Raw genomic sequence first — 18168 nt, 5'->3', positions numbered from 1 at the left:
TGGCTGTGGGAAGTTACCACAAGGAAGAGAGTTTCATGCAGCATTTTGCACTACAGTTGTACTTTTAGAATGTTCCACCCATGTTGACCCCGCCAGTCTGTTTAGATTAGCATCAATTTACATATGAGGGAATAAACCTGACATTTAAAAGAAGACACCCATTTAGAAGTATTTGATGTATTAATTCCATCTCTAAGTACTAAAATAAGATATCATGGACATTCATACTTGTATCTATATTTCTTTTTTCGAATGTGACTTTTACAGAACGTCAGTATTGGGGCTCTGATCTTCAGCTCCCGACTATGACCTTTGAAGAGGTGTTGCTCAGTGATGAAAGCACGTACAAGTGGTTAGTCACCCTTAAGAAGTTTGGAATTGTGCTGCTAACGGGAGCTGCTAGTAGACAGGGAGAACTACTTAAACTTGGGCAACGTATTGGATTCCTTCGCCTCACATTTTATGGGTAAAGTAAAGTCTTTGTGTATTCGTGCTCTTGCCAAGTTTATGTGACCTACTTTGTTATTTGACATCACAGGGTACCTTTTTTTTCTGGTGAGGAGAGATATATTAATACTGATTCAGAGATATACACTTGGAAGGGGCTTAGCGGGCTGTTGGGTCCAACCACTTCCTCAATGCAAGACTCAAGTCACCCATCCAGATTTCTACCAGACCTTCCAAGATTAAGCAAGATCAGGCACTTTGGGCTATACGGAAGCTACTGATTTGACATTTTTATTTATTTTATTTATTTATTAAAACATTTCTATGCCGCCCCATTCGCCGAAGCCTCGGGGCGGCTCACAACATAAAATTAAAATACAAGAAATAACAATATTAAATAAGTCGTCCTGGCCAGATAAAATAAGCAAATAATATTAACAATTAAAATGACGCTTAAATAAAAAGGTCTTCGCCTGGCGCCGAAAAACAAATAACGAATAACGAATAACAAATAATTTTTGTCATGTTACTGATAGTAATGCATCTAGAGGAGTTTCAAATGACACAAGAGATTTCCATCATGGAAAGCATGCACCCCATTCTTTTTCTGGTGAACCCATGAGGAGGAATTGAGAAGCTTCTGTTTGTTATTTACTATGGCCTGTCACATCACTCAAATTCCGCAAACCATGGTTAAACTTTACTATAACTAGTGGAGCCAAGCTGACTGCAAACCACAGTTTATGAAACTGATTTATTTCCACTAGCCATAGGTAAGATTAGGCACAGTTTAGGATTTGGATCACATGTTAAGGTGGCCATACTTTCTGCCACATCCTATACCTGTTGATGTTTACAAACCACCTTTAAAGGCGGTCCCATAGAAAGAGCATTATGGAAATCCAGTCTGGATGCAAGCAGAGCATGTGTCACTGTGGCAAAGTCACTTCCTCCAGATAGGGCTACTTTTGATAGACCTGCCAAAGCTGATAGATGCTACTGATGTCACCTGCAACTGCATACCCATCTCTTCAAGGGGAGTACAACACCATCTAAGAGGGACTACACCCCTCTGATTAGTAGATTTCCCAATCCATGGAGCCTATAAGATACAGTACATATTGTCTTGTTCCTGCAGAGGAGGGTGGCCTGGGCATCACACTGCAGGTTTCTTGGGAACTGGTCACAAACAGGTTTAGCTATCACAACTGCCCAGAAGAAACACAGGAATTGCGGTTGTCTGAAAAACACAAGAAATGAAGTCTTGCAGAACAGCTGAGAAGTTCCTTGTCATTTCAAAGAACTGCACTTCCCAGGGGCTGTATCCAACTTGGTGCTGCACCATCACCATCATCCAGTTCTCTTGCATCTTGTCTAGTGCATTCCACAAGTGAGATCCACTTTTGGTGAAAAGGATGAGTGGAAGTACTCATTACGTCAACAGCACCCATAAAAGAGCTCTACCTTCCCAAAAGGACTGTCTCTGCTTAGAAGCATTAAATTATCTGTTGGGTAATGGGATTAGCAGGAGGAACTGCATGCACGGCAGCATCATAGTGGGATTCTACAGGCTGGAAGTTACAGTTCCACAAGTTGAATCTAGCTTACTTTGGGACAAAGATTAGCTCTGGAAGATTTATAAAAACTACCAGCAGCCACCATTTTACTCGTAGCTATAGAGAAAACTTCCAGATTCTGAGTCTGAAGTGAGAAAATGGTAAGATGAAATGCTATTATTAGAACTTTCATAATGCAGGCTAATATGTCACAAGTAGCTTCTCAGCCATTAATTCTTGTAATTATAGCCCATCCAGTTGTCATGACTCCCTTCTTGCCAATCAATAGGTCTTTGTGAGGTCTCTGGTAGCCATATTTTCTCTTACCTTCTTCTGGCCAAGAAGTGCTTGGCCTGAAGCCCAAAACATTCTGTTCTAGTCCTTTGGACACCTCTTTCCAGCTTTCGGGGAACCTAGCTTGAATCCCACCCCCACCTCTTGCTTTGTTGCAGCACAAATGTTTGTACAGCCATTGTCAACATACACATTGCCGTGTTGATGGCTGATTATCTCTTGTGACTTGTAAAAGGCAGGAGGCAGGGGACCAAAGACACCTCATATTTAAATGCTACCACCTGCCATTTCTGTCAGTTGTAAATTTTTCCTTCACTCAAAAAGCCACAAAATCCAGGGACATCCTGGGGCTTCCAGCCAACAAAGACCCTTGATCTATTTTCCCTCTCTTGCCTCAGATAATAACAATTCCAGCTAAACATTCCCTTTCTTCTGCTCTCCAGTTCAACAATGTGAGAATATCTCTCCTTTGTGAGAAACTATTTAAAATAAATAGTGAGGAAGAAAATATTCCAAGTCTAGCTAGAAGACCCACATTCCTTCCAGATTAGAACTCAGAAATAGCAATCATTTACTTTCCTGTGTTAATGTTTGTGTACAAGACCTCATAGAAGTTGTATTTGTATATGCAGCATTGACTCAACATAGGCCACTGAGGATTGGGAAAATTTGTCCCTCCAGCTGGTGAGCTTTGAGGCCGTGGATGAATAGGAAGGCTTTTTAGCAGTTATAGGCAGGATATAAATATATGCATGCATGCATGCATGCATGCATAAATAAATAAATAAATAAATAAAGGAGATCCTTCTCATTATTCAATGGGTTGTTAAGTAAAAGAGAGAGTAAAAAGTTGAGTTTACATCCAAGCAGAACTGTAGACAATGTTTCAGTGATGGGTGTGCTTACTCTCTTTTGCTAGCTGCTGCATTTCCCATATTGGAGCTTCCCAATATGAAGAAATAGAGTTCGCATGAAGTGCACATCCTTAGGCTGCAGGACTTGTGCCCAGGCAATACTGCTAATGAATATAAGAAATGTCCTTAGAGGGGGGGAAAAGGAGGCACTTCTTCTTTGGACGTTCTGGGCCCTGCTATGGGAAGCCAGTGGGACGTAACTGCCCAGCTTCGCCTTGTTTATCATAACAGGGGAACCAGCAGAGTTTGTTTCAAGCTGCCTGCTTGCACTGCAGAGAACAGGATCACTTTTCAGTTGTCTTGACCTGTCATTATAAAGCAATTGTTCCCTTGATAGGATGCCGATATTTATATACACACACATTTTAACACCTGCTTGCATGCCAGGGAGTCAAGCCATTATATTTATGGCTCAGTTCTGCTTCAAGTTCAGCTGCAATGGAGCCTGTTCTGGTTTAAACCAATAAAGGTTCAGAAATTGGTTCTCGTGAGAACATGTAGATATAAAGCAAAAATATCAAACAACTTCATTACATGACGATTTGCAAAGCAATGTTGTCCTTCCCCTCACCATTTCTTTCATCCAGCAGATGTACTGCAAACCATTGGGTTTATTGCATCCTTCCCTGTCAAGATTTGTATTCACACCTCTTCATTGGGCTGAGCTCTGTTTGACCTTAACAGTGCATTTCCTTCCTTTCTATAACCTCGTTTCCTGTTTTCCTGCCCCAGTTTAGGGCTCACAGTTTAACTTCTTGTTCAGACATACCCTTACTTCATTGTACATTTACAGATATGTTGTGCTTCCAGGACTGGATACATAAGGACCATTTCAGAGTCACCAAATACGTCTTCCTTTCCCTGTTGTATATTTATCCTTTCCATGTTGTAACTTCAGGCAAAAAGGAAGTGGGCATTCCGTCAATCCCTGCCTAATTCTTCCCAGGCTCAGCTCTTGAAAAGGACATAGTATAGATGCCTGAACAAACCCAAACTGTATAATCCTCCCGGTGATTAGTTTATTTTAAAATGCTTATTTCGTGCACTCATTCTGATTCTGCTTATGTGCTAACTGTCACATTTTGTTGTTTTGTTGAACTCTTTTTCTGAACAGGTGACCTGACCTTTTCCCCAGGTTTTATCCCAGTCCAGGTTCAGCTGAGTCTGTTCAGGTTTTGTTCCAGTTCCATAAAAAATGAAGGATCTTTCTAGCTTTGTGTTCAGTTTCAGTTTGTTGTACACACACACAGACACATGTTCATACTTACATACACCAAGAGAGAGACCGAGGCAAGAGACAGAGACTCCCCTTGTAGCCCAATCTTTCTCTTCCCTTCCCCATGGGAAGGCCGTGCAGCAAATGGCTTTTAGCAAGCAGGTTCACTTCAGACGTGCAGGATGAACGGAGTGGAAGTATAATGCCTAGGGAGGCACATAGAAGAGATTAACATCAATGATGTCCAGCCCATTGAGGACTCTCCCAGGTGATGGCTTTCTGAATGATCTGCTGTGGCTTCATTGCTGTTAATCTCCGTGGTCTGAGCATGTGAATGTTGCAGCCTCTGTCCATTGGCTGAGAGGGACTGGCATAGGATGCAGATATGCTGTGCAGTCTGAATGATTTTGCAGCATGAGCCATGCTGGCTAGGAATGATGGGAGTTCTGGTCTAACACCTCTGGAGGGCAGCAGATTGGGGAAGGGCGTTCTAACACACAGCTAACGGAATGGTAAGACCCCTAAGGCAGGGATAGGCTATATGCAGATCAGGTGTTTTGGACTATCCGTCAGCATTCCTAACCATCACACATGCTGATAGGGTCTTCTGGGAATTGAAGTCAAAAACATCTGGCATTTTTACCTTCTCCCCACATCTGCTGTAAGACAAAGCACGCTCCTTTTCCCTTAAGGGCTTCTCTACATGAGGCATAAACTCTGGCACTTTACCAAGGCTGCTGCTTCCATTTTCTTTGCAGAAGCAGTAAAGCGTTCTTCGCATAACGTATTTCTCTGTGGGTTCTCCTCTCTGCCTTTCTCCATGTTCCATTACACAGGACAAGATGGTGCTGTTGGGCACAGCGAAAATGAAAAAATACATTAGGTTTCTGTGAAGAATAACAGTGCTTTCTAGCAAAATACAGACTACATGCCTGGAGAACATGGGAAAGGATGGCAACTGTGTGAGAAGGCCTCCTCAGCTTTCTTGAGCAAGGGGTCTAGAGCACACAATGAATGCCTCATGTAGAGAAATCCTAAGAGGTCCTGAAGGTGAGCATGACAACCAGTCTGGCAGACTGTATAGTTTGTGCCAGCTCCACAGTGGTCACCATCAGTTTTGGTGACCAGTGGAGAACTGGTATAGCAGCTGGGCTGAATTGCCAACCAAGAGCTGGGCAAGGATTGAGAGGAAAGCTCTATGGCTGAGAGCTGCCATTCTCAATCGATCCAGGAAAAGGATCCTATACTGGCCAGCTGCCGCTAGCCAAAACAGACTTGTTGAAGCCTTCAATGTAGATTTTATTTGGCAGTTAGAAGAGAAATAAACCTAATAAGCAGCTGTCTGTATGGCGAACTGCAATCTGCGATCTTTAAATAGATTCTTTGTGGCTTGCATTGAATAGTGGATAGTTCAGTTTTGTATGTTTCTGTAGGTATTTATTGTACACCCAAAACAGTATTTACAGAAGTGGTTTTCTCCACAGAGCACATGTAACTATAAACTCAAGTGGTTGAGTAATCATTCTCTCCCTGGAAAAACCAAAGCACACGATTTCTTTGAGGAGGACGAGGAAGCTCTAGAAGAAGCTTTAAGCACCCTTACTAGGCTACATGTCCCGAGATGTTTTATAGACTCATTACGACAATCATTTGCTGTACATTGACTCCATTTATATCTCATCACCTTGCAGGATATAAATATATAAACAAATGCTGTACATTTTATCCTTGCAATTACCCTCTGAGGTAGGTTAGGGTCAGTGTCAATGACTAGTCCAAAGTCGTCCAGTCATGGCCAGGTGAGAACTAGAACCCAGGTCTTCTGAGTCCCAATGCAGCATTCCTAACCCCTGTGCCACACTGGTGGAAATCAAAATAAGCTTTGTAGTCTGTTCCTGGAGTAATGTGATTGCCAGGTACAGCAGGATAGACAAGGAGCTTGGGGTCTAATGGCATAGTCTGGAAAAAGATTTACTGCTGTGTTCTATAGACTGTACGCAGTGTCTTCCTTCTGCCATCGCCCTCCTCACACATACACACACAGACACCAGTTGCAAACATGTTTGACTTACTCCTTATTGAGCTAGGCTAGTGAGTGAGCACCTTTAACCTTTTGTTTCCTGAAGCTACCACAAGATGTTTGCTTAACAGATGTGTTAGTTGAGAGCCTGAAGAACAGTTAAGCATTAATTCGGAAAGATTGTTTCTGCCAACTGGCTGTAGCATGTAGGGAATATGTGATGAATTCAGCAGAAGGTGTTTGGGAAAGAAGTAGCTGAGAGGGTGGAGAAGACCTGCAGAGTGCAAACTTTGTCTATACAGTATGGGGTTGCAGGTAGGAGGGAGAACTGAAACAGGATGAATGAGGTTAGAGCACAAAGAAAAATTGAAGGTTTGCTTGGTTTTATTTGAAAAGACTTGAATGTTTTAGACTGGTGTGAAAGTTCGTGGAGCATAGTGCTTTGCCAAGTTGGGTTTCCTTGGAGGAAGAGGTGGGTGAAGCCAAGATGTGCACCTGAAGGATAGGTGGAGGTATGCGACTTATTGCTGTGAAAGACAGAGAGAGGCACCCCTGCAACTGTCCCACATTAGAGACATTCAGAAAGAAACTGGACAGCCGTCTGAGTGGGATGCTGTAAACTGGTGTACAGCAACAGCAGTGGGTTGGACCCGATGGCCTAACGGCCCCTTCCAACTCTACTATTCTATGATTTGATGATCTCCAGCAGCAAATCTGAAAATGTTGCAGAGATATTTCTGTCCTCTGCTCCTCACCCCACACTCACATTGTAAGGGGGAAGTAGTGAAGTAGCCAAGGTTGCTGATGACTCTGAACTCTTTAGGTGGTTGAAACCAAAAGGGGTTGTGAAGAGTTCCAACGGGATCTCTCCAAGCTGGGAGAAAGGACATCAAAATGGCAAATGCAGTTCAGTAGAAGCAAGTGTAGAGTAATGCATGTTGGGACAAACATTCCCAACTTCAGGTATGCACTGATGGGATCTGAGCTAGTGATCACTGAGCCAAAAAGGGATCTTGGGGTAGTGGTGGACAGCTCCATGGAAATGTCAGTCCAGGGCTCAGCTGCTGTGAAGAAGGTGCTAGGCATAATTAGGAAAGGAATAGAAAACAACTGTCAAAATCTTACTGCCCTTGTACAAATCCTTGGTGCAACCACCCTTAGAATATTGTGTTCAGTTCTGATCACCTGACTTGGAAAGGGGCATTATTTGGTTAGAAAAAGTACAGAGAAGCATAGCAAAAAGGGTCAGGGGACTGGAGCAGCTCTCCAATGAGCAGCGGCTATGACTGAGACTGTTCAGCTTAGAAAAAAGGCAAGTAAGGGGAGACATGACAGAGGTTTTTAAAATAATGTATGATGTGGAGAAAGAGAGGAAGACATTTTTCTCCTACCCTGCGAACACTCAAATCTGTGGTCATCCCATGACACTGATTGGTAGGAGGTTGAGGAGAGATACAAGGAAGTACTTATTCACACAGCAGATAGTTAAACCATGAAATTTGCTGCCACGGGAACTGGATGGCTTGAAAAGGGGATTGTTCAGATTCATGAGAGAGGAGGCTGTCAGTGGCTACTAGCCATTCTGGCTGTGTGTGTCCTCCTTTACCAGAGGTGCCATGCCTGCGTGCACCAGTTGTAAGGAGTTCGGGCAGGAGGAAGTCTTTCACCCGTCCTGCTTGAGGGATCCTTTGTCACATTCCTCATCTTTAGCTGGGACGGGGGCCAACATTTGCAGCTGTTACTAGCTTTGGAGACCTTATATGGGTCATCAAGTAAGTCTGGGATGGGGAACCCTCAGACAACAGGCTGAATTTTGCCCACAGCCTCATTTCATCCAGCCTGCTCTGGGCTTTCTGTCCCGTGTTGAGGGACAAGTCATGCAGGGGGACAATCTGTGCTAACACACGCTGCTTGAGAAGTGCGTGTGAGTGAGGGAGAAAGAAAAGGAGTTGGCTGGACAGGAAACCTCCAGGCAAAGCAGCTCCTGAAAACTGAGGCTGGGCTTGGCTGGCGGGGAGGAGCAAAAGGGAGAAGCAGGTTGCAATTAATCTTGCACCAGAGAAGTACCTTTTGCAAAAAAAAAGCGTGAAACCCTCTTTGAGGAGGTTGTAGCTGTTGGAAGCCTTGCAGTGGGCGTTCTCTGTCAGCACCCTAGTTCTTTCTTTCCCTGAGATAACTAGTTTGTTTGAAGGAGAGCTATTTACTGTATGCTTGGACTTTGCAACAAAACAACCCTTTGCTTTGTTTGGAAGCATACCTTAGGGACTTGTTCCTAAACCAGGAAACTGTTTCTTTAACCTTTGCTCCTCCAGCCGCCAAAGAACAATGCAGTTAATCAAAGTTTGTATTGCTCTTCAGAGGCTGAGGGCGAAAGCCAAGAGTGGTGTAGTGGTTTGAGTGTTGGATTGGGACTGGGGACTGAGTGGGCCCTAATCCCCACTCAGCCATGAAGCTCCCTGGATGACTCCATGCCAGTCACAGACTCTCAGCCTCATCTACCATACAGAGTTCTTGTTGTGGACATTAAATCTAGAGGAGGAGAACCTTTTCAGCCTTATAAGAGGAAGAAAGGTGGGATATAAATGAATGTTAGAATAATAAGTTGCACTTACACTAGGTTGCACATGAATTGCACATGAACAAATCAGTCAAAGCTGCACATGAGCCAAGACACAGACTACCAGGGTCCCATTTTGTCAGTCAACTGAGCTATGCCCACTTTGAGCTCCAGCTTTATCCACTGCTGGTTCTGGCTACGAATTAAGATTATCCATAGATCAATGATCATAGGGAAAAAAGCATGCCATTACCTTGCAAGCAGTATGGCCAGGCATGGCTGGCAGGCTCAGCCAGTCTTCAGCACAATACCCAAAGCAAATATCCTCAGCAAATTCCAAAATGTGTGTTGTCCTGGTTTGACACATTATACAGTGCCTTTTCCTTAAAAGGCATAAGGAAGAATAACAGTTCGCTGAGAAACTACTCAGTTATATGTTGACTTTGATGACTGAGCTTCCATCATCATTTCTCCATGCACAGTCATGCCCAAAGTTGGACTAAAATGGATATTTCACTTTAGTGAAAAGTAAGAACTTCGTAGAGCTATTCCTCAAATAGAAAAGAGCGTGTGATATTCTATTTTCTCAGACTGTTTTGGCATGAAACCCAGCTCTGTGAAGCTTTACTATTTCTGCTCTTTCATTAATGAAATGCTGTCTAGTTACAGATAAGATTTATCTTTGATATCATTGGTGCTGTTTGTAGTCAAAGTAGTAGTTTTAAAAAGATTACTTGTTAGAGAAGTATTTTCCCAATTGATCCAGGGCAACAAAGCTCGCAAAAAAGCTTCCTGATGCATGTCCATACACTGCTGGGAAGGCAGACACACACAAGAGTGGCCTTCACATTTTTCCTTTTCATTTCTAAACATGTGTTATTACTAAGTCACATAACTATTTTCATGTTGTTTTCCACACTAGAAACAACTGGATGCAGAGTTCTCAAGTTTAAAAAAAAACCTGGTACTTTCAAGGACATGCAGAAGGCAGTGACGACCCATTCCTTAAGAATTCAGTTATGGTTTAGCTTTCGAACACAGGTACTAAAATGGCAGAGACTAATAACTCTTGGTTTGTGTGGTACTCCCTTTCACGAACAAGTGAACACTGTACCTTAGCAGTTCATAAATCTGAAATTGCAATGAAATGTAACAAACACAGCGAGAATAAAAGAAAAAGAAACAGCACAACTTTAGAAAAATAAATAGCTAGAGGTGGCATCTAATGCAGCTGCCTCTCACCTTGGAGCTTGGAACATGGCAGGCATCCAGTCATGCGCAGGAGGGGAGTAGAGGCAAAGTTCGCCTCTGCACTTCTCCCACTTTGCAAAAGGAGTGTCTGTCTTTGGCCCCGTCTTGCAGGGCAGAGGAGCTCAGCTACCCTTGGGACCCATGGGATTTCTCCTGTCTCAGCAGAGCTCTCCTCACAGTGCCAGCTCCAAAGCTGTGCTTGTCAGTTTGGAGCTGCAGGCTGTGAGAGCAGAGGATTCATGGTTGGAGTCCCAGCTCCACGCTCAGCACAGATTTCCAAGGATAGTGCTAGGATTCCTTTCTACTTTTTGGCCATCTAGACAGTGTCTAGACGGCCATAGGATTGTGCCCTTAGTTAAGGCAAACACCTTTGGTGATCATGAATGGTATTTCATTCTTAAAGCATTTGTTTAGCATAATTAAGTGATTGCATAAGGATTCCTAGATTTTGATCACCTCAGTACACTTGCAAAAGTAACCTGTCTGGTCAACAGAGTCTGTTTATCAATGTGAAGAAGAAAACACATGAGGGGTTTGTGTCCCTTCCTGCTGGAACTTCTTCTGTGAAATCTGTGAATGGAAGCTCATAGTGTTCATCTTCAGATTGGCAGTGGGCTGCATTTAACTTTTTACCCCCTCGCATGGAGGTAATCTTATGGATCAATCCAGATACCACGCAGTTTGCAAACAAATGCAATACAAAGGACCTTTTAAAAGCTCACATCATAATTCTATGAGATAGAATGTTTGTCTCCCAATTTAAAAATAATTTCTCAGAAGCAGGAATGGAATTTCTTGGGAACCAGTAAATTCCTTTGGAGCCTTTTTTTAATTAAAGGAACCAGCTATACCATCAAGACTTTATGACATAATTCAAATTGAGTACTGTGGAAATGTGGTTGAGGTTGTCATATTTCAGAACTGAGTTCACACTCCCATAAGTACATAATGTACCATACCATCTCTTGGAATTCCCCCTGATATTGAGACACCCTTGTAAATATCATTCACATCTTTCCAGAGATTCATAATCCGGCTTGTAGGAGGCATTGTCGTTGCATTCACGAAGCTTTGGATACGAACAACAATATGACAACTCACTCTCCAATAGGTATTCCAGGGAATGCCATGACAGAATCCCCTGTCTCTTGTTTCAGCTGTGATTATGACCCCTCTTGGAGACACTGCTGCTTTTATCTGGAGATAATTTTTGTGCCATCCAGTGACGGTTCCTTCAAAGTGGCCAAGCAGCACATGAGAATGTGTGCCTGTGGCTCACCACCTACTTGTGTTGATTTATTCCTGAGATATATGTAAACGTTTTCATTATTTTACAATTATTAAAATTATTAAATCCCAGATTTTTGGAGTTGCACAGGTGCACAACTTCCAGCTATCCCAAATGCATAGCTTGGACTTGACAATGGTGGCTCATACAGAAGCACTGACAGAGCAAGGCAACTGGAGGTTAATTTGTTGCTTTGCCATTCATTTGACAACTGTCAAATGGCGAACTGTTGAGTGAGAAATGATAGCAGAAGGGGATCTTTGTTGGGGAAAGGGGGAGTCATGTGGATCGCCCCCTTCTCAGTGAGGTCCTGCAGTTTTGTTGGGGGAGGTGGCGGTTGTTGGTTGGGAGACTGAACCTGATTGTTTTTGGTGTCCTCCACCTTTTCCACCCCTTGCTGAGAGTCTAATCACTGAGAAAGTGGGTGTGTGTAAGCCATTCCATTTACAGCAGCATGGAGTTTCCCTTCCATGTGAGAGCTTGGAAAATGCCTCTTCTGAAGGTCTGACTAGACAGCATTGGCTGCCTGGGAAATGCAGGAAATTGTAGGAGATTATTTTTCCTATCTAAACCTGCATAGGATTGTGCCCTCAATATATATATATGAGTGTGTGTGTGTTTATTTTCTTTATTATATTTATACCCCACCTTTTTTCTGTTCAAGGAACTCAAGGCAACATGCATAATTCTCTTCTTCCTCTCAGTCCTCATCCTCACAACAACAACCCTGTGAAGTACGCTGGGGTGTGAGTCTGTGATTGGAGCAAGGTCACACAGGTAGCTCTGTGGCTGAGTAGATACTAGAAACCCAGCCTCCTGAGTCCCGGAGCTGTACTCTTAGCCACTATACCACACTAGAGTGATTGGCCAATTGAAACGGATGCAATAAATCATCTAAAATAATATTACTTGATTAACCTTCCTCATTCATCACAATTCTGAATGGTCGTCATACAGTCCACCTTGTCTGACCGTCACTCTTCTCCAAACTGCAACCCAGGTTAAGATGTAATGGTATCCTGCCCTCTTTTCCCCTTGTCCCAGCTGGTCCCCAGCAGAGAAGAGCTGCTGCATGCGGGTGGATGCCCAGCCACACCCACAGGAGGAGGAAGCCTTCTTTCCTCCCTCTGAATTTTCCATGCAGAGCATGACTTCGGTTGTTAATTATGTCTGCACCATCCAGCATCAACAGCGCAAAAAATCAAAATGAACTTCTATCAGGAAGGAGCAGACAGGCTTCCCGCAAGCAGGAATTCCAGGAGCACTTGGTCTGCCTTGCTTTCTTTGGATGATCATGCACATTTCTGAAGTTGTCATCAGGCCACTGATCGATTAGGACACTGTCCAGATGGGCAGCAGCTCTCAGGATTGCCCTTTCCAACTGGATGCCCTCCGGATGTGCTGGACTGCAACTCCTATCATTCCCAGCCAGCAGTATGGGAGCTGCAGTCTAACACGCCCATAGAGCACCAGCTTGGTGTAGATTTTTCTAGGGTTTCAGAAAGGAGGCTTCTTCGCCTCATCTTTAGATGCAAGACCACGTGGGGCCTTTTTAATGGACTGTGTGCTCTGCTAGTATATTTCCCTTCATTTAAGGATGACTGACTCCAAGGGCCTTTTATCAATGGCATGAGCAACCCAATGCATTCCATCTCCCAGTAGTTCTAAAACAATAATTTGAGAACATTGGGATGACTTGCTCAGCTATCAATTATCTTATTGGCTGTTTTTAAATACTTTTGTATCCAGAAGGTCATAAGCTGACTGTTATAATGTTCTCTCCCTTTTCCTCTGTCTCTCTTCTTTTTATTTCATGCCAATTATGCAGACCTACTTGGCAAGTTCAAGATAAAGCAGATGCTAACAACGTGGCTTACACAAGTGAAAAGCTGAGCTTTCACACAGACTACCCTGTTCTGCAATTTCCACCTGGGGTAAGAGGAAACGAAGGGAAGGGAAAGCAGTGGAAACATGGGGCAGTTGTCCTGTAAGTGTAAATAAAGTGACATGCAGTGCAGATGTCTGGTGAGGCATGAACTGAACTGGAAACTGTATCTGATCTGGTACATATTTATTTGCTTTTTGTTTATTTAAATTTCTCTCTATATTTAAGCTCTAGTAGGAATTCAAATGCACTTTGTTTTTATTCTGATTTAATTTGTTTAGTTTTTAGTATGCCATTGTTCTGCATAGTCTGATTTTCTGTCAGCCCAAACACAAAACCCAACTCATATACAAATGCTATTTCCATGGCACTCACAAAAGCCACATTTCACACTTCTCTGAATTTTGCAGTGTAGTTCCCTATTTTCCCTATATTCCCTAAATAGTTCCCTATTTTTTCAAGTGCATACATGAGTCAAAGTGGCATACAAAACTGAATGCATTTGAGGAAATGCTTACAAAAATGCATACATTATTGCTGACCTGATGATGAGTGCACGGAGTCCTGCCAGCTTCATCACTACACTGAAAGCAGAGAGAGACTGCCTGTGGCTCAGTCCAAGGTAGCTGTGTGCTCCTTGGCATTCCTGTTGTAGTTGTGATGAGGAGCAGTGGGCCCAGGAAAGACCTCAGATCCTCTTAGACACACTTGCACGTAGGTGACATCCTTCTGTGGAAAAGCGCAAAGTTGTGTCAGTGAAGACCAGGAACATGCACTTCTGTACAATGCTTTAATGACCTAGTGAACTTCTGACATGCTGACCAAATTCCTGCCATTCTGCCTGCATTTGCAAAGGCAGGAGATTAATGTGGCGAGTGCGGATACCGTAGGAAACTTTTGCTCAAAGCCCTCAGTCAATCTGTAGCAATCATGTTATTAATGAACTGAGCAGGCAGCATCATGAGCTGCTAAATGGATGGCAGACTTTCAAGTGGTGCTACCTTGAAAATTCATTTAGATCCTGTACAAGTGGATATGCCATAAGACCGGAGGGGTGTTCCTCACATGGGAAACAAATACAAGCCAGCTCACCATCTTAATTTTGCCAAGAATCACACTCTGCCGTATTTTTTCACATTATATTATTTCAGCTATATTATTCACAATGTTTTAAAGTCTAAAATACTCATAGGAAACAAAAATAGTTTGAGAAAGCATTTTGGAAGCCACTTGCATGCACTCACTCCTTGCTTGTATTTAAATTCCCTATTACATAATACTTTTTGAAGTTTTCCCAAAGAATAGCAAACGATGAGTCCCCAAAAGCTATTTTTCTCCCCACCATTGAAAGCCCCAGGGGACCACTTCACATAGTTTCCTTTGGAAGAGGTTGCAGTGAGAACTTCTACAGCTCTTGATAAATCTTTGCAGTTCTTTCCAAGGGGTGCAGAACCTGGGGCCAGGAGCCCAAACCAACCCTCCTGGGACCAGATGGCCATGCCGTTTTCCTTTTTCCTTGGTGGCTCTAAAATCCTCAAATGTGATGCTCAGAGGTACCCTTTTTGCCTTTGATGCCATCCACCATTTTGAGAGCTCCCCTGAAATGGAACGGCTGAAGCAGGTTCAGTGCCCTTGCTTTAGAGAATGCAGGCTGAGCATTGGAAGGGCTTAGTGGGTAGTGCTTACCTGAATGGGGAAGGAAGGGAAAGAACCTGTGGCAGGTGGCATAATAAGCTTTCATTAGGCCACAGCACGCTCACTGGAGACTAGGGCACCCTGGGAAATAGAGTACCATGATCAGCCTGGGCCTCCATGATACTTTCCATGCAGTCAGAAATGAGAGCATCATTGCCTCTTGAGCTTTTCCCACCAATCCCACCTTGACATCAGTAGGTTTAGAAAAGAGCAGGGGCAGCTTTTAAAGCCATCAAGGCTGGTGGCCATCACTGCATCCTGTGGAGGGATTTTCTGTAGTTTAAATATGTACCACATGAAGAAGGATTTCCTTTCTGTTGCAGCAACCCTGCAACATGTACAAATCTATATGCAATTCAAATGCTGTTAAAACTCCAGTACTTATTTTGTCCTCTTAATTGCCACTGTCCAGCTTCATCGTGAGCTTAAGTGGACTCCGGGGGTTGGTGGAGGACAGGAAGGCCTGGAGGAATGTTGTCCATGGGGTCGCAATGGATCAGACACGACTTCACGACTAACAACAACAAGCTTCATGGGATGACCCAAGTTCTAAAGTTATGAGACAGGGACGAGAAACCTTTCCCTATCCACTTTTTCCACACCATTCATCTGCTTCTCTAACTACAGCGAGAGAGAAATAGAGAGCCAGTGTGATGTGGTAGTTAAGAGTGTTGGACTGAGGACCAGATTGTAATCCACATGTAGCCATGAAGCTCTCTGGGTCACTCTGAGACCAGTCATATGAAATCTGGTTGACCCTTGGAGGTGTCCACCACAACCCCAAGTTCTCTTTCTTGGTCAGTCACCACTAGCTCACATCCTGTGAATTAATACGTGAAGTTGGAAATTTGTTTGCCCCAGTGTGCATCACACTCCCTTGCACTGACCTGTGCTTGCCATTTTAATGTCCATTAGTTCAATTGGAAAGATCTTCTTGGAGCTTTTCACAAACCCTGTTTGTTTTAATTACCCTAACTATATGGGTGTCATCAGCTGATTTAGTCACCTCAGTGCTCATCTGTAACCACTCAGGGATTTTTTAACCACTTGGGCATGTTATTATATCTAGCCTATATACAGTAGGTACCACAAATAACAAATAATTCCATATCATGTGTGATCAAAGCACCAGTCCCACTATAGCTCCTTGAGGGACCCACTGCTTGCATCCCTGTGATGTGAAACCTGACCATTTATTCAAACTCTCTATTCTGCAGTCAGTTTAACCAGTTGTTCCTCTTATTTTATAACTGCTAAGTTTGCTCAGAGGCCTTTGGTGAGATTCTGTCAATGCAACTAGAGCACACAAGTCTGGGGAAGACTGACCTCACTTTTAATTAGGCCAGTTCCCCTCACATTTCCCTGGAGTACGTGTGAAAGTGAAACGAAGCACATGCGTAGGAACTACTAGTCAGCAGCTCATTGCCCAAATTAGCTACTACTTATTGCATGGAATCTGCATCCCTCCTGCCAGAAAATGTCTGGAGAGAATGAATGATGGGATGTGGAACCTTCTGCCAGAGTCCCTAATCCAACTCAGAGAGGTACTGCATCCAGGCCGTGGAGCCTGCAGTGGGATCCCCTCTGCTGTCTTGGATCAGAGGCAACAGCAGGGCTGCAGAGGCTTTGGTGGGTGTTGGAAGGAGACGCTGCTGTTCCCAGCCCCAGCTGAGCCCTTTTGCACAGTGTGAGGCCAGGGGAGCAGCCAATGCTTCAGGAATGGCCTGTCTCCCCAGTGCTGGCAGAAGCCTTGCTCATGGGTTCCCCAGGGGCATACTGAGTGCCGCAGTAGCTCCTCCCACCATTCCTTCCATCACCACCACTGTGCCTCGCTTGGCATGAAGAAGGACAACATGGGCAGGAGACAAGGCCATGCCACTGATGCTCTCCAGCCCACAATTGGCCTTGTGGCAGGGCAGCCCAAGCCCTGGTAAGGCTCTGCACCCTGAGATATGTATGTATGTATGTATGTATGTATGTATGTATGTATATTCTAGGCCATATTATCCTGAAGACCTAGAATTGGGTTGCAATAAGCAAAAGCAAAGAGGCTGATATTAAAATTAATGAAAAGCTTAGAATGATGTTAAAATGCACACAATAAAATGATTCTGAATAAAGAGATCTTTAGACCAGTCCCTCTTATAATCTGGCATTAATGTTTACAGATTCAGTTGCTGCATTGTATAAAGCAAACTTCTTCTGGAGGGGAAAGTGAAGTTGTGGATGGATTTCATGTAGCAAACAAGCTTAAGAAGCAAAATCCCGAAGCTTTCCAAATCCTGGCGTCTACCTTGGTAGACTTCACAGATGTCGGGGTTGATTACAGTGACTTCTCCATGCAGTCCAAACAAAGAGTTATAGAGTAAGTAACAATAAAGAGTCTGCTTACACCACACCAACATCAGTTTATCTTATGCTGATAACATGGTCTCACTGTTTTACCCTGCATTACGGGTAGCAGCAATCTTTTTGAACTAGTTCTGTTCAAACTGGTAGATCTGCGCCTGCCACCTGGTGGACAGGGGAATCCGTTCTTTAAATCGATGCATGTTGTTACATTTATCCTAAGGATGGATGAGAATTTTGTTCCAGTTCAGTTTTGATATAGATTTACCAATATTTGCAACATTCCCATTATGCAGGACAAACAGAACTTGTGATTTAAAAGAAAAGCCAGATGTGGGAGAGCACAGAGCTAAGCGCAAGCTGCGGTGCAGGTGGATTTCTCTGATGTTAGGGAACAGGCAGTGTGAGGCCTAGGTGCAGAAGTCCCCAGGAGGTGGGTGCCTGCTAGCAGGAGGGAGGATGGCCCACTGTGGGTTGGAGCGATTTGCTCTGGGCACGGCTTTCGGGCAGCAGGGCTTGCGGACCAGGAGAAGAGTTCCATAACTACCTTTCACTTTATTTTCTGTCTAAGGAAACATTTTCTATACACTGAGACTCTCAGTGATGCTGCAGAAGTAAAGCTGCAGATGAGTCTTCCTTGGTGTGGGGTTGAAAGGATGTGAGCATACGGACTGTGGTGATTTCTACAGGGAAGCC

The 18168-nt window shown here is 43.7% G+C and overlaps 1 protein-coding gene across 3 annotated transcripts in view; it reads left to right on the top strand.

Moving 5' to 3' along the window:
• The window catches only part of BBOX1 (gamma-butyrobetaine hydroxylase 1), a 70510-nt gene that overhangs the window by 46824 nt on the left and 5518 nt on the right, over positions 1-18168 (top strand). For all 3 annotated transcript variants that reach the window (XM_044425759.1, XM_044425757.1, XM_044425760.1), the window contains 3 exons: positions 268-466; positions 13372-13477; positions 17292-17488. In XM_044425759.1, the coding sequence (XP_044281694.1) occupies positions 268-466; positions 13372-13477; positions 17292-17488 (502 nt within the window). The remainder of the gene's footprint in view (positions 1-267; positions 467-13371; positions 13478-17291; positions 17489-18168) is intronic.

Source organism: Varanus komodoensis, unplaced genomic scaffold, assembly GCF_004798865.1.
Source record: "Varanus komodoensis strain SLA01 unplaced genomic scaffold, ASM479886v1 scaffold16, whole genome shotgun sequence".
In the NCBI taxonomy this organism is placed as follows: Eukaryota; Metazoa; Chordata; class Lepidosauria; order Squamata; family Varanidae; genus Varanus; species Varanus komodoensis.
The sequence above is the reverse complement of the archived record's forward strand: the minus strand, read 5'-3'. Positions and strand labels throughout refer to the sequence as shown.